The sequence below is a fragment of the Rattus norvegicus genome, chromosome 14, assembly GCF_021556685.1.
Source record: "Rattus norvegicus strain SHRSP/BbbUtx chromosome 14, alternate assembly SHRSP_T2T, whole genome shotgun sequence".
Lineage (NCBI taxonomy): Eukaryota > Metazoa > Chordata > Mammalia > Rodentia > Muridae > Rattus > Rattus norvegicus.
Window position 1 is genome coordinate 77510852 of NC_141547.1, and position 12567 is coordinate 77523418.

Sequence of the window (12567 nt, forward strand, 5' to 3'; positions counted from 1 at the left end):
AATTCTAGGCTTAGCTTAAAAGACCCGAGGATGAGTGGAGTAGCGGTGGTAGCCTGGAGCCTCGAGCTGGGGAAGACAGGTGCTCCAGGGCCAGCAGGTAGTTGAGGGTGGGTGCTTCCCCACCCATACTCCCTTCACCCTGCCCAGTTCTCAGTGTGCTACACAGGCTTTAGCATACCAGGGAATCACCCAGTTCCTCAGTGCATTAGTCCAATGTTGACTTCATCCAGAAATACCCGGACAAACCCCAAAATGATTAGTGGGAAGAAGAAGTCAGAACCTCACCCATGGGAAGGACACACTGACTGGAAATATCTCCATTGGGAACCCCAGTGTGACCATTTCAATGGCTTCCTTGTCATCTCTGCTGGATTCTTGATTGGATGGTATCACCTATCTGCTGCTTGCTATTTATGCTTCTGCCTTTGCTCACTATGTACTTAATAAGCTAACTAAGTACAGCCATCTCCAGCACATTCTCCAGATAGAACAGTAAGGTGGTGGCTGGGAAGATGGCTCAGTTTGGTAGTGATTGCTAAGGACAGTGACATATGTCTGAAACCCCAGTGCTGGGGACGAAGTTGTGGTGACAAGTTGAGGAGCCCTGAAGTGCACTGTCCAGGTAATCTAGCCAGACAGATGAACTCCAGGTTCAGTGAGATTCCCTATTTCAAAATATAAGATGGAGAGTGTCTGAGGAATACATTCAACATTGACATTTGTCCTTGACATGCATGTGTGCACAGGTGTCTGTGTGTTCACATGCACATGTGCACATACATACACACACTTGTACACACAAACATACACAGAGTAGATGAGGCATTCAGGTGGAGTCTTCATGATTTAGTACTGGAATTTTCATTAGAAGATAGAGACCAGTATATACACATATACATACATGCTCCGTATACTTGTTCCATGATGTCCTGAATTAATCTGGGGGCTCTGCCATCACTAGATGCAGTCCCCAAACCTCTTATTTAGAGCCATGAGTCAAAGTAAGCCTCTCTCCCTCTCTAGATGTATAGTTTGTGTTTTTACATTACAAGCAGCAGGAAGACGGGCAAGCAGAGTGGAAACCTGTAGAAATTCTTAGAGGTCAGTGGCGATGAGGCACGTGACGGACTCAGAAGCACAGGGCTTGCTGGAAGCCTTTATAAGAGCAGCTTTGTAAGTGCCAGGTGAGGACCACAGATTCTACACTACAAGCAAAGGAAGCTGCTGGAGAATTGCAAGCTGGTGTCTCACTTGCTTTGATCTAGCCATTCAGGAAGCTCGATGACAATGAATCAGTGAGTGACTGATAACAGGAAATGGCAGAGAATCAGATACTCCACAGTTTACAACAAGAGATGCTCCACAGAGAGCTGGTTAGGATACGCTGGACGGAAAGGCCTCACAAATAAATGCTAGAAATGAAGGTGGGGTTGGTGGCCAGGGTCAGGTGAATCTCATAAAACCACTGGAGGACATCAGAGGTTGGGAAAATGTTCATTTTAGCACAGTAGCCCTGGTTAGTGGGTGGGAGGTCGCTTACTGGGAAGGGAAAGATGTCAGGACACAGGCCTGGAAGCTGTTGTCCATGGCTGAGGTCAGGAAAAGGCTTGTCTGAAATGGTGGTTCTTCACTTGGGAAAGGGGACTGCATGGCTTCTCGGGCAAGTCGGCCTGAATGCTTGTCCCCTATAGTGTTGGCTTCTGATGTCAAATGGAGCTGGCCAGAAGTCTATGTGTGTAGGTCCTGTGCAGTTTCACTATATTGAGTCACGTGTCCCTTGCATGAACCTGTGGCATTTGTGTTATCATCACACTTAATTTACTGATGAAGGGAGTGGGGACAGAGCCCGAGGAACCACCCAGCAGCACATGGACACCCAGAACTAAGGTGGCCACTCATCACTCCCTCACTCAGCTCCTTTGCTGACTCCATTGTGTGATTAAATCAGTTGCAAAAAATATATAACATTGGTCCCAGCAGACATCAACCCTCCTTCTGAAGGACAAGACACGAGAGATGCTTGATTGACATTTTTATTTAGGACAAAAAGTTAACAGCAGAGAGAAGCCAGTGAGAAAACTGAATGTCGGACCCAGTTTGGATGGAATGTACATCCGGTGTATCCAGTTAACGCCAAGGTTGGGAGGGAGCAGATGGAGACTTTAGCAGATGTGGAGAGACATGTGACCAGTTCACTCTGGAGGACGGTGCCTCGGTCAGGGCTGTGCTCACCCCTGGCTTGGTGATGGACTGGGACCCAAAAAGCAACATCCCATTTCTTAGTTTTGAGGTCCAAAGCGGGGACCCCTAAGGACTTGAAAACCTTAGTTTTAACTGACAGGTCCCAAGTTTTCTGCTAGGAGGGGGTGGGGTTCTCCTTTCTGTGACCCTGCAGATGGTTTGGGGACAGAAGGTTCTGCCTGGATGGGCCTGACCGTCACTTGTGTTGTTCATAGCTCAATTCCACCGTGTTTTCAGCTCTAGCCACGCTCATGTCGGAGCCTCGTGCCTGCCTTCGGCCCTCTGTAGCTCACCAGCTCTAGGCCTGCTGCAGGTCCTTTTGAAACCTGGAGTCCTCTGAGAACCCCCAACCCCCTCAACAATTGGTGACCTTGATCGAGTCAAGTCACTCAGTTCACCATTAGTTTCCTTCAGTGTCCATCCCAGGTATGTAAGAGCTGAGCCTCGTGACTGGGGCATTTGTGACAGGGTACTGCCCACCCCCCAACAGTGCAATCTGTTCCCAATGGTTACAGTCAAAGGGCCACTGTGTCCCTAGCAGAAGCTAGAGCGTCTCCCAACCCCTTAGGTACAGCCATTTATACAGGTGGGGTGAAAAGGACTGAGACACGGGTTTGATGGAGAAGAATCAACGATTGCATCATGGGATTAGCAGGTGCTCTGAGGGAAAGTGGAGAAAAACCTGTGTAAGGCCACTGTGGGGCAACACAGCAGCACCCTGCTTCTCACAATGGAGGTTTATTTGGTTTTCATCACCCTTCAGTGAAAGGGTGGCTCGTTCACACTACATAAAAACCTTGTAAATACATCGCGAAAGCAGTAAAAACACTTTAAAATGAGAGAAAGGAAGGAAAGCTTGTGCAGGCAGGAGGAAAAAGGTTGAAGCCCCCTTGGGTGTAAGCAGAAGCAAGAAGAATGGTCCCATTGTTTCATTAAAGCAGTCACAAAGGCATGGGGTTTTGCTGTTCCCACGTGCTTGCTCCCCCAAGAGAAACCAATGTACACTTTCCTGTTTGTACCTCTTATACTCCAATGAGACACGTAGGAGTTGAGGCTCCCACCTGTGCACAAAGCATGCTCAGAGGCAGGATCCTCACTGGTCTTTCAGAAGGTAGAAAGACATATGGCAGGTCTAACAGCTGCACTAAAAGGAGACCTGGGGGACCCAGCTTCAGGGCTCTGAGTTGTCCTGGTCCTGTTGTCTTAGCTCTGCCAGTCTGGAGGATCCGTCGTCTCGGGGATTGGGTGTTCTAAGACACTGCAGTCATCTGAGAGAAACACCAAGTCCTGGAAAAGACAAGCACGCAGTGAGCAGACATGTTGCTGCCAATGTCTTTGGAGCCTGCAGGCAATGCTAGGACTGCTGTCACCCTCCAAGACTGTCCGAGCATCTCTGTCCCCAAGGAGAGCAGGGTGCTTTCTTTCTTGGTATCTCATTGGCATTTACTCAGGATTAGGTTGACCAAATGGACAGATGACTGGGTGGGTGCATAGGGTGAATGGGCGCAGCCACTACAGAACAGCACCAGTTCCCGCCTCCAGCCACTTCAGCCAGTGCACACCGTGCACCAGAAGTCACTCTGCTAATTTCAACTTCCCTTGCTCATAACAAACCAAGGGAGTTCAGGAATGAAGAGGGCTGCCACAGGAGAAAGCATCAGCTAAGAATTCTGGAGGGGAGGGCCTTACTCTGGCCAGGTTGGTGCCTTCATGTATACACACAGGTGCCCACATCATATACTTCCCCTCATACTCAAACATACATATATGCAAAGGGGAGTCTGAGGAGATAATTCAGTCGGTACAACCAACCTGAGTTTAATTCCCAGAACCCATGTAAGAGGATGTGCATAGCCAGCATCGTGGAGCACAAAGACAGGAGGATATTTGGGGTTCAGTATCTGCCAGCTTAGTTCAAGGAAATAGGCAGAGAGCGTCAGAGCAAGACATTTGATGTCCTCCCACTGGACTCCACTTGTGTATGTATTCCACACATTCATATTCTGTCTGTCTGTCTGTCTGTCTGTCTCACACACACACACACAGAGGCACATCAGTAGTTTTTTTTGGGGGGGGTGTTAGAATTTAGAATTCTACATTTATCTACCTTGCTAGGTATCTTAGAGAGGGAGTATCAAGTATAAAGTGGTCACACTGTAATAGTGTAATTATTAGGATCCTCCTCCTGATGTTACCAGATGGACACTTAAGCCCCCAGTTCACCTGAGATGCGTGAAGGAGTGCTCCCACAGGGAAGGAAACAAAGAGGACAGAACTCAACACTGTCTGGGACTGTGGGATTTCAGTGTCAGTTCTCTGTGCCTACTGTCCAACTACCAGCTCCTCTAACAACATGCACACCTAGATGCTGCTCCTTCAGAAAGTGTCCTCTGGCTACCTCTGGCTCTCGCACTTTTCCTTGCGTGTCTGTGGAGTGGTCTAGTGAGTCACCCACGTGGCCTCCATGGGCAGAGCTGTGGGAGGTTAAAGGGGCCTATTCTGAATCCTGCTCACTTAACAAGGGTGACTTGCAGAAAGGCTGCTTGGACCAGAAGTCCCTCCCTCTGCCCTCCTTCTAACCCTCCCCGGTCTTCAAGTGCCTCACACACCCGCCTGCAGAAGGAGTTCATGATGGTATATAGCTTCCGCACTCTGTCCTTCAGCATATCTACTTCGGCCATTTTCCAGCACTGAGGAGAGGCCACGAAGTCTCGAAGCTTGGTCAGCACACAGTAATTCTGAGAGTGGGAACAAGAGAAGCTATGGGATAAGGGGGAGCCAGAGGGCCAGGGACTGAGTTTATGAGTCCTCCAACATAGCACTCGGCATTTCCCCAACCCTGGCTGTTCCCCCACGCCAGCAGCAGAGGTAGTTCACATCCACCCCACCCACCCCACCCCACCCCACCCCACCCCACCCACCTCACCAGGCAACACCCTCTTACATGGATATCCAGGTAAAGCCGGGGCAAGTACCTCACACATGAGTCCTGCAGGAAGGAAGGAAGTGAATGGGACACCCATAGAGACAGCTCGGTCACAGTCTGCTCCCTGACAGCTGCCCCCAGACAATGGCCACAGAGCTTTTATTTTTCCTGCTGCCATGGCACCCACAGAACATCTCGCACTGTGACAAGAATCTTCTCTCCCAGAATCTCACATCAGAGCATGGCCTTTACAATATTCCGAATTAGGACACCATTCTACACAAACACATGTACAGGCATGCACAAACATACATATGACAGTATGTAGTACTGTAGATATATGATATTCATATATATGAAAACTGGTTTTATAGCAGCTTTCTTGTGGAAATTACATACACAAATATATTTTATACATTTACCCATGTAAGAGCCTAAATCTATAACATAGACTCAACAAAGTTTGTAAGATATAACACATCGCTATAAAGAGGTGTGTGTGTGTGTGTGTGTGTGTGTGTGTGTGTGTGTGTGTGTAGAACCAAAGGCCTGTGTGTGTAGAAACAAAGGCCTGCACATCTAGTTCCCTTCCCTCCATGTAACTCTGTGTGACCTGGGGCTGCTGTCTTCGTTCTTTGTGACTCAGTTCCTCATCTGTGAATTAGAAGACCAAGTGTTTTGTCTTCCGCTTGGTCCCACTCTGATCTTACCCTCCAGCAGCATAGGCCCTAAGGTCAGTGGTGTATCTGTTTCATGGCAAGGAATAAGGTTACAACTGTCTAAATTGCTGCACAGAAGAGCATAAGTTTCTTGCATGGTGGGGCTAATAAGCAGCATGCAAAGCCATCGGTGCTATGCAATACATATTTCACCACCCTCACCATCACCACCACACTCACCACCACCACCACCACCACAAGGGCCAGAATGGTTGCTGCCCTCCAATTGCTATAGCAGCAATAGCCTCTAGGTGGCAGGCTCACTAATACTATTTTTTCATGGTCCTTTGTGCATTTTCCTATTGTTCTACACTCTATCCTGTTTATCACGAGGTAGTAATGAATGAAATTTAACGTTTGAAATGAAAATTAAAAGTGTTAAGATAACGTGAGCCCTTATACCTGAGGAATGGTGGGGTCTCTTTGAAGGGTGTGCAAGCAGCCGAGTGACGCCTTTAAAGTTTACCCAGGCTCTTAGTGGAGTCCAATGGGCTTTGCTTCTTTTAAAGATAAGCATGCAGAGGACTTTGACTCTCTTCACTTGTGGCACTCCTCAGGGGACTCCCCTGAGTTCCTGGGGTCTTCCTCTGAGGATAGGGCTAACAGCTTTAACACTTGTCCCATGTCCCTGTGGTCAGTGGGTCTTTCAGCCCCATCATATACAGGAGAATGTGATTATCCCACTTCTTTATAGAGAAGGAAGCTGAGACAGAGAGCTGAGTAATTGTCCTACAGTACCTCAGCAGATAAGAAGTGTACCACCCCCTTAGCATACATTATTGGTCATCGGGCTAATGACAGAACTGAAGAAGCTTAATTAATTCATTAGTTCTGTGTATCTCTGAATTCCTAGTCTGTATAGTGAGATGTTATTTTAAAAAAAATTATCTATCTATCTATCTATCTATCTATCTATCTATCTATCTATCTATCATCTATTTCCCCAAGGCAAAAGGCAAGTGAAGAACTTACCTCAGGCTCTGAAGCCTGCAGGCTCTGGAAGTCTGCCATGATCTCACGGCTCAGGGTCAGCATCCGGGAGTAGCAAGTGGGGGGCGCAGGCTGTACTGTCAGAGGCCAGACCACCAGCAGCAGCGACAGCAACAGAGGCAGTGTCTTTGGTGCCATAGTGCCTGCTGCCTACTGCTGGGCCAGCTGCCCCTTTAAATAGCTGCTTGGAGGGGGGATATCGAGGGCTTTGGCTCCCCACCTTTTTCCTGTGGGGCCCCTGCCAGGGCCAGGCATCCAAAGAGGGTGGGACCAAGAATGCGACACTCCCATAGGGTCTGGGACACTGGATTCTTTTAGAAGGAAGCTGTAATAAGGGGGAGGGTGCATAGTTGGGGGGCTGGAGGTACCTAGAAAGGAAGCAGGCATTCACTTTCTACCAGAAATTTCTGTCATGCACAAAGAGCAGTTGAGAGGGTCAGAGGAGAAGCTGGGAGAGATAGATGAATGGGTGATTGGATCAGAGGCCAGGAAGGGGCAGTTTTGTCCTGGGTCAGAGTGGAGACTGCTTTTTAAGACTTTCTAATATCTGATATCCCAGAAAAGAATTTGGGGTAAAAGAGGACTAGGGTGCCCCTAATCCTTCCCGGCTGCTAGGCAGGGCAATATGTAGGGCCAGGGTCCCCCAGACTACATCTTGTCATACACAGAGCAGCCACTAAGCAGAATGGAGACTAGGGGATACAGCACTGGAACAGGAGAGTCTTCCTCTGAACATCTGGCTCTCGGCTGTGTGACCACCACTGAGTCCCCACTATGGCTCCAGAGGACAGAGAAGAGAAAGCCTGTATCTCTTTAGGGCTGGAGCAATGTTGAAGGGGAAAGCACCACACTTGGATGCTGAGGGGCAGATGGCGCCATCTCCTTTCTGGCCACAGCCTCAGATGGATTTCTTAGTCTTTGCTTTCGTACCAAGTGCAATGAGATGAAAAGTGTCCCTAGCTCAGGCCACAGTGTGGAATAGTCAGGATGCTGCATGGGCCCACAGAGCTTGTGTCAGGTGCATTGTCACACCAGGAGCCACCGAGACTTCTGAGCTGGTGCTATGGCCTCTACTAAAGCCTGACTTTGCCATAGGAGGGAAAGTGTTCCAAGGGTGGGGGTGGTACTCACAGGACCCTGAATGTTGCTTAGTTACCAGAATCCATCAGGGAAGCTGCAACTGCAGGTGCCATGCCTCAAATAAAGCACTGTAGGGTGTAGGTAACTGTATTCCCTAGACAAGAAGAGGGTCTCTGTGGAGTGTGACACTGGGTAGTGGCACCATGACTCTAGACCCATGTCTGGATCGGTCTGGCACCAAAGCCTCCTGCTTCCAGGGACTTGGCTGAGCTGCCCATGTGGTGACCTCAATGATAGAAACAGAGCATAGTGTCCTGGATGCAGGCACGACTGAGGTAGCCACAGGCCCCGTGTTTGTGGGAGAGTCCCTCCCCAGACTTGGCGCCTGTTCCCGGTTTGTAAACAGGTGGCTTCACCCTGGGTAATGTCTGCCACCACTGCCAGTCCCCATATTTTGTTTATCTATTTCCTGGTGTTCAGAACCGTGGATAGGGATCCTGTTTTGAAGGCAACACTGTGTTCCCTAAAGAAGTTAAAGAATTGTGTGTGCTGGTGTGAGCTCACCTAACAGTGCCTTTCCTCTGCTTGTAGAGTCTGCACACAGTGGTCCTTCCTGGTGCAGCGTCTGTGTATCTCCTGGCAAGTGCATCACCTGGCTAAGGTCTGAAGGTCTGTCTGAAATGCTCCAGGACTTCTGGGTATTTACAACACTGAACTTAAACCCAGGACACAGAGAAAACCAAAACCAGCCTCCAAACAAGTACCCTACAGCATTTGATGGCACATTACTAGGAGGCAAAGTCCTCTGTGTGTTTGAGCCGAGACACATGTCTCATTGGAAGCCTGATCCTGTCTCTCCAGGATAGCATTTGGGACCCTGAGCAGAGCTTCTTTTATGATTCAGGTGAAGCTCCAAGGTGTCTTCTGGACTGGACACTGAGAAATCACTCTGTCAAATGGCATGCTGGTGGACAGGGAGCCCTCTCTACCTTCCCAGAACTGAGTCAGTGCTTCAGAGCACTTCCTGGGAAGATGGAGCTGAGAAGGCCTTTCTGGAGGCCAAGGACTATCCTGGAGCATATGGGCTATTATACCCTTTCTGTGGTTTCAGAGACACCCATGTGTCCTGAGTATGAGATGGCTTCTGTGTCCTTAAGGACTGTTCTTCCTCTGGAAGGAAGAGCCATCGTGTGTGTGTGTGTGTGTGTGTGTGTGTGTGTGTGTGTGTGTGTGTATGTGTGTGGTGTATGCCTGTGTGTACCCGTGCACGTGGGTGTGTGTGTACCCATTCATGTGCATGTATATGTTTATGTGGCTGTGGAGGCTAGAAGTCAATATCAGGTCTCTTTCCCAGTCATTCTCCACTTTATTCGTTAAGGCGGGGTCTCTCGTTGACCTGGAGCTCACCAATTCATCTAGTCTAGCTAGCCATTGAACTCCAGAGATCATTGAGTCTCTGCCTTCTTAGCACTGGGATTCTAGGCATGTAATCCCCACTTTTTTATGTGGATGCTGGTTCCTCATGCTTACATGGGGACTTACTGACTGAGCCATCTCCCCAGACATGGAGAACTGATGCTTTAATCTTGATGTGCATGTGTCTTAAGGCCGTTCTTGTGTACAAACATCAGAACACAAGTGTGCTAAGAAACCTGCATAACATATATAGATGAAACCACACCCCCTTTACCCCTTACCCTGGAGGCATCTGTGTTTTGGGGGAATGGTATTCACACACACACACACACACACACACACACACACAATCTACTCAAATATCTCACCCCAATGCCTCCAAACCCTTTCCCCATATTTCTGTAGCCCTGTTAGCACAGGAGGGCATCTAAGAGGTCCTTTGTATGATCCTCAAGACCTATCCCATCCTGAAAAATGTCTTAGATGAGGTCCACACCTTCTGGGACCTTATTTCTACCAACAATGCTGCAGACTGATAGATCCTGAGGTTGACTGAACAGATACCGGTTATCTTCTTAAGCAGCTTCTTCCTGTATGTATGTCAGGCACAATGGCCGTACTGGATGAAATGGTGAGCCAGAGAGAGATTCTTCTGTCTTCATAGAGGGGTCATATCGAGCAAGGAGTGTAACAGCAGAACCATTGTGCTTCAGAGCTCCTGAAGCGGGACTCTGTCCTACCGGTCAAGCTTGCAGCAGCTGCATCCTATTTTAGATTTGAGGAATGTGGAGAGTGCAGAGGTGTGTGTGTGTGTGTGTGTGTGTGTGTGTGTGTGTGTGTGCACATGTATGCTGATTTGAATGTGCAATTTTGAATTTGCGATGTCCTCCACAGGCCCACATGTTTGAACACCTGTTTCCCAGCAGGTGGCACTGTTTACGTGGTTGTGGAGCCTTTAGGAGGGTAGACCCTTGCTGGTTATGGTTCAGCCCAATATCCTGTTCTCTATTTACTTCCTGGTTTGTTTGCTTTGTAAGGTGCTCTGCCATAGGCTCCTACTGCTTGGCTGAGCAGCTGTTTTTGCTGTGTCTGTCCTGCCATGATGAATAGACCGAAGTACTCCAAAACCATGAGCTACAGTAAGCTTTCTTCCCATGAGGCCACTGAAGCTACACACAGCCCTGGAGGCTGTCAGATACTTGGTTGCCATGGTGAGAAAAGTCACTAGTGTCGGGTGGTGGCCTAGAGCTCATCATAGTGCTCACTCTGCTCACAGGAAGAGAACTCTCTCAGCTTAACTTCCAAAGCGTTTTGTGGTCTCTCCTAAGCACCACACTGAACCATTACTACCCTTGTACTTATGGAGAGGGGGTTAAGTTGTAAAAGCTATGTCCTCAGGAGTGGACTAAGGCCCTTCTCAAAGAAGGGGGCTATTTATCTTGGATGGGCTTATTAGAATTCTGTATCTACCACCCTTTATACCCTGTTCATGAGCCCTCTGCTTCTAGCATGGGAGACCCCAATACAATGGATGGACTTCTAGAACCTCTAGAACCATGAACCAAATAAGATTATATTGTTTGTATTTTGGTATTTTATTACAGCATGAGCAGATGGTTGATGGTATTATATGTTCTTTGTCCATGACCTTGGGTTTTCAGGACTTTGGTCCTTTTTAGCCATTTTGAAAGGAAGAATATTTTGCTTTCCTCTTGTCTGTTCAGATGGGCATATTCTAACAAATGATCCTGGTGGCCAAGGAAATGTTCTTTCCTCAGCCCCAAGGGGTTATGGGAAAGTCCTGGGAAGACCATAAGAAACAGGAAGTCACTATTTGCTCTGGCTCTGTGTAACTTGGCTGGAACACAGAACACCATTCCAGCAAGTACTCTGTGCTCCTGTGCTATGATGGGGACATCCAAAGTTAAAATGGCCACACCAGTGTCAGTGTTCTCTGTTGTCTCATCCCCAACCAGTAAACATCATGGCCAGTATTGGAGGGGTCCAGGGCAGGAGACAGTACACTGTGTCACTGGAGGCCACCTCCAAGGCAAAGTGCCACTTCTGGGTCTCCCTACTTTCCCTGTAATTAAAATCAGAGGCCAGTGATTGGTGGGTGGTTCCATCCTGATGGAGACGGTCAGTTGGTCCTGGGGTGGAATAGGCAGTTCGGTCAGCCAGGACGCAGTTTGCAGGGCTTCTATTGACGACAGCATCCCTATGTTTGTGGGACATGTTTTGGAGCTATGACTGTGTGGCTCTTGGCAAAGTCAAGTGGAAAGTTGACCCACCCAGTCCCAAGTGAAGGAATAAAGAGAAACACTCAGCTCTGCTGGGGGCAGGGAGCTTTGCAAACATCATCTTTTGGAAGAAAGAACTCCAAATGCTCCTAAACATAGGTTCAGGCTCTGATGGGCAGTGGCCACAAGAGAAATGCTTTCCCTACATTTCTCACAGTGCTATTTCTGCAGAGAGGTCGAGGCAAAAGCCTTTCAAGAAGAGGCCTGGCTTAGCTCTGTGAAAGACCAGAGACTTGGATGATTCAGCCTTCAGTGATGACCCCGCTCCTGTCACTGTGAGACCACGGGCCTTGTCATTACTAGACTTTTCCAAATGCAGGGGCTTGCTACAGCAAACACAAGCAGGCACTATGAAGATAAAACCACTAAAAAGCCATTGGATTGGTGACTTCCCTCTCTGAGGACTTCCTGTGGATACCAGCCAGCAGATATGTCTTCACTCCTGCTCTTAGGTTAGGATGGAGCTCCCTTAGCGCATTGAAGGCACACATAGCCCTGCAGGCCGTTTTATCCAATGAAATGGTTCAGGAGGTGATAGCTATTTGTCTATCAAAAAATTTCAGAGCCTGTGTGTGCTCTGTGTGTATATGACTATCTAGTTATGCATATAGTGGAGACACATATGCATGTTTGATGTATATATTATAGATCTCTACTGTCTATCATCTGCCTGCCTATTTATCTGTCACTTACATATTACCATATCTATCATTTTTATTATCTTCCTACCAGCTACCTACTGATCCATTTATTATCTGCCTGTTTTTTTGCCTATCATCTATTTATCTATCATCTATCTTTACTTAACTATATGTCTGTCTGTCTATCTATCTATCTATCTATCTATCTATCTATCTATCTATCTATCCATCATCAATCATCTATCTCTAGACCT

At 48.0% G+C, this 12567-nt stretch overlaps 1 protein-coding gene across 2 annotated transcripts; it reads right to left on the reverse strand.

Moving 5' to 3' along the window:
* Positions 1-2017: 2017 nt before the first annotated feature.
* Positions 2018-7024, reverse strand: Cytl1 (cytokine like 1). 2 transcript variants are annotated; one of them, NM_001134604.1, is made up of 4 exons: positions 6859-7020; positions 5186-5230; positions 4851-4979; positions 2018-3528 (listed from the first exon to the last, which is right to left on the reverse strand). In NM_001134604.1, exons 1-4 carry the CDS (start codon positions 7012-7014, stop codon positions 3445-3447), a joined length of 414 nt encoding a protein of 137 aa, NP_001128076.1. In that variant the 5' UTR covers positions 7015-7020; the 3' UTR covers positions 2018-3444. The 2 variants fall into 2 exon arrangements, with proteins under 2 accessions (NP_001128076.1, XP_087440212.1); XM_087584086.1 differs by lacking the exon at positions 4851-4979 and having other exon boundaries at positions 6859-7024.
* Between the last annotated feature and the right edge of the window lie 5543 nt (positions 7025-12567).

Bases quoted from the DNA above. Each gene is read 5' to 3' on its own strand.
- Cytl1 (NM_001134604.1), bottom strand. From the start codon at position 7,014: ATGGCACCAAAGACACTGCCTCTGTTGCTGTCGCTGCTGCTGGTGGTC. The intron at 4,980-5,185 runs GTAAGAGGGTGT...TCCCACTCTCAG, and splicing joins GGCTTTACCTGGATATCCAT to AATTACTGTGTGCTGACCAA. The intron at 3,529-4,850 runs GTGTGTGAGGCA...TGTCTTTTCCAG, and splicing joins TGAACTCCTTCTGCAGGCGG to GACTTGGTGTTTCTCTCAGA.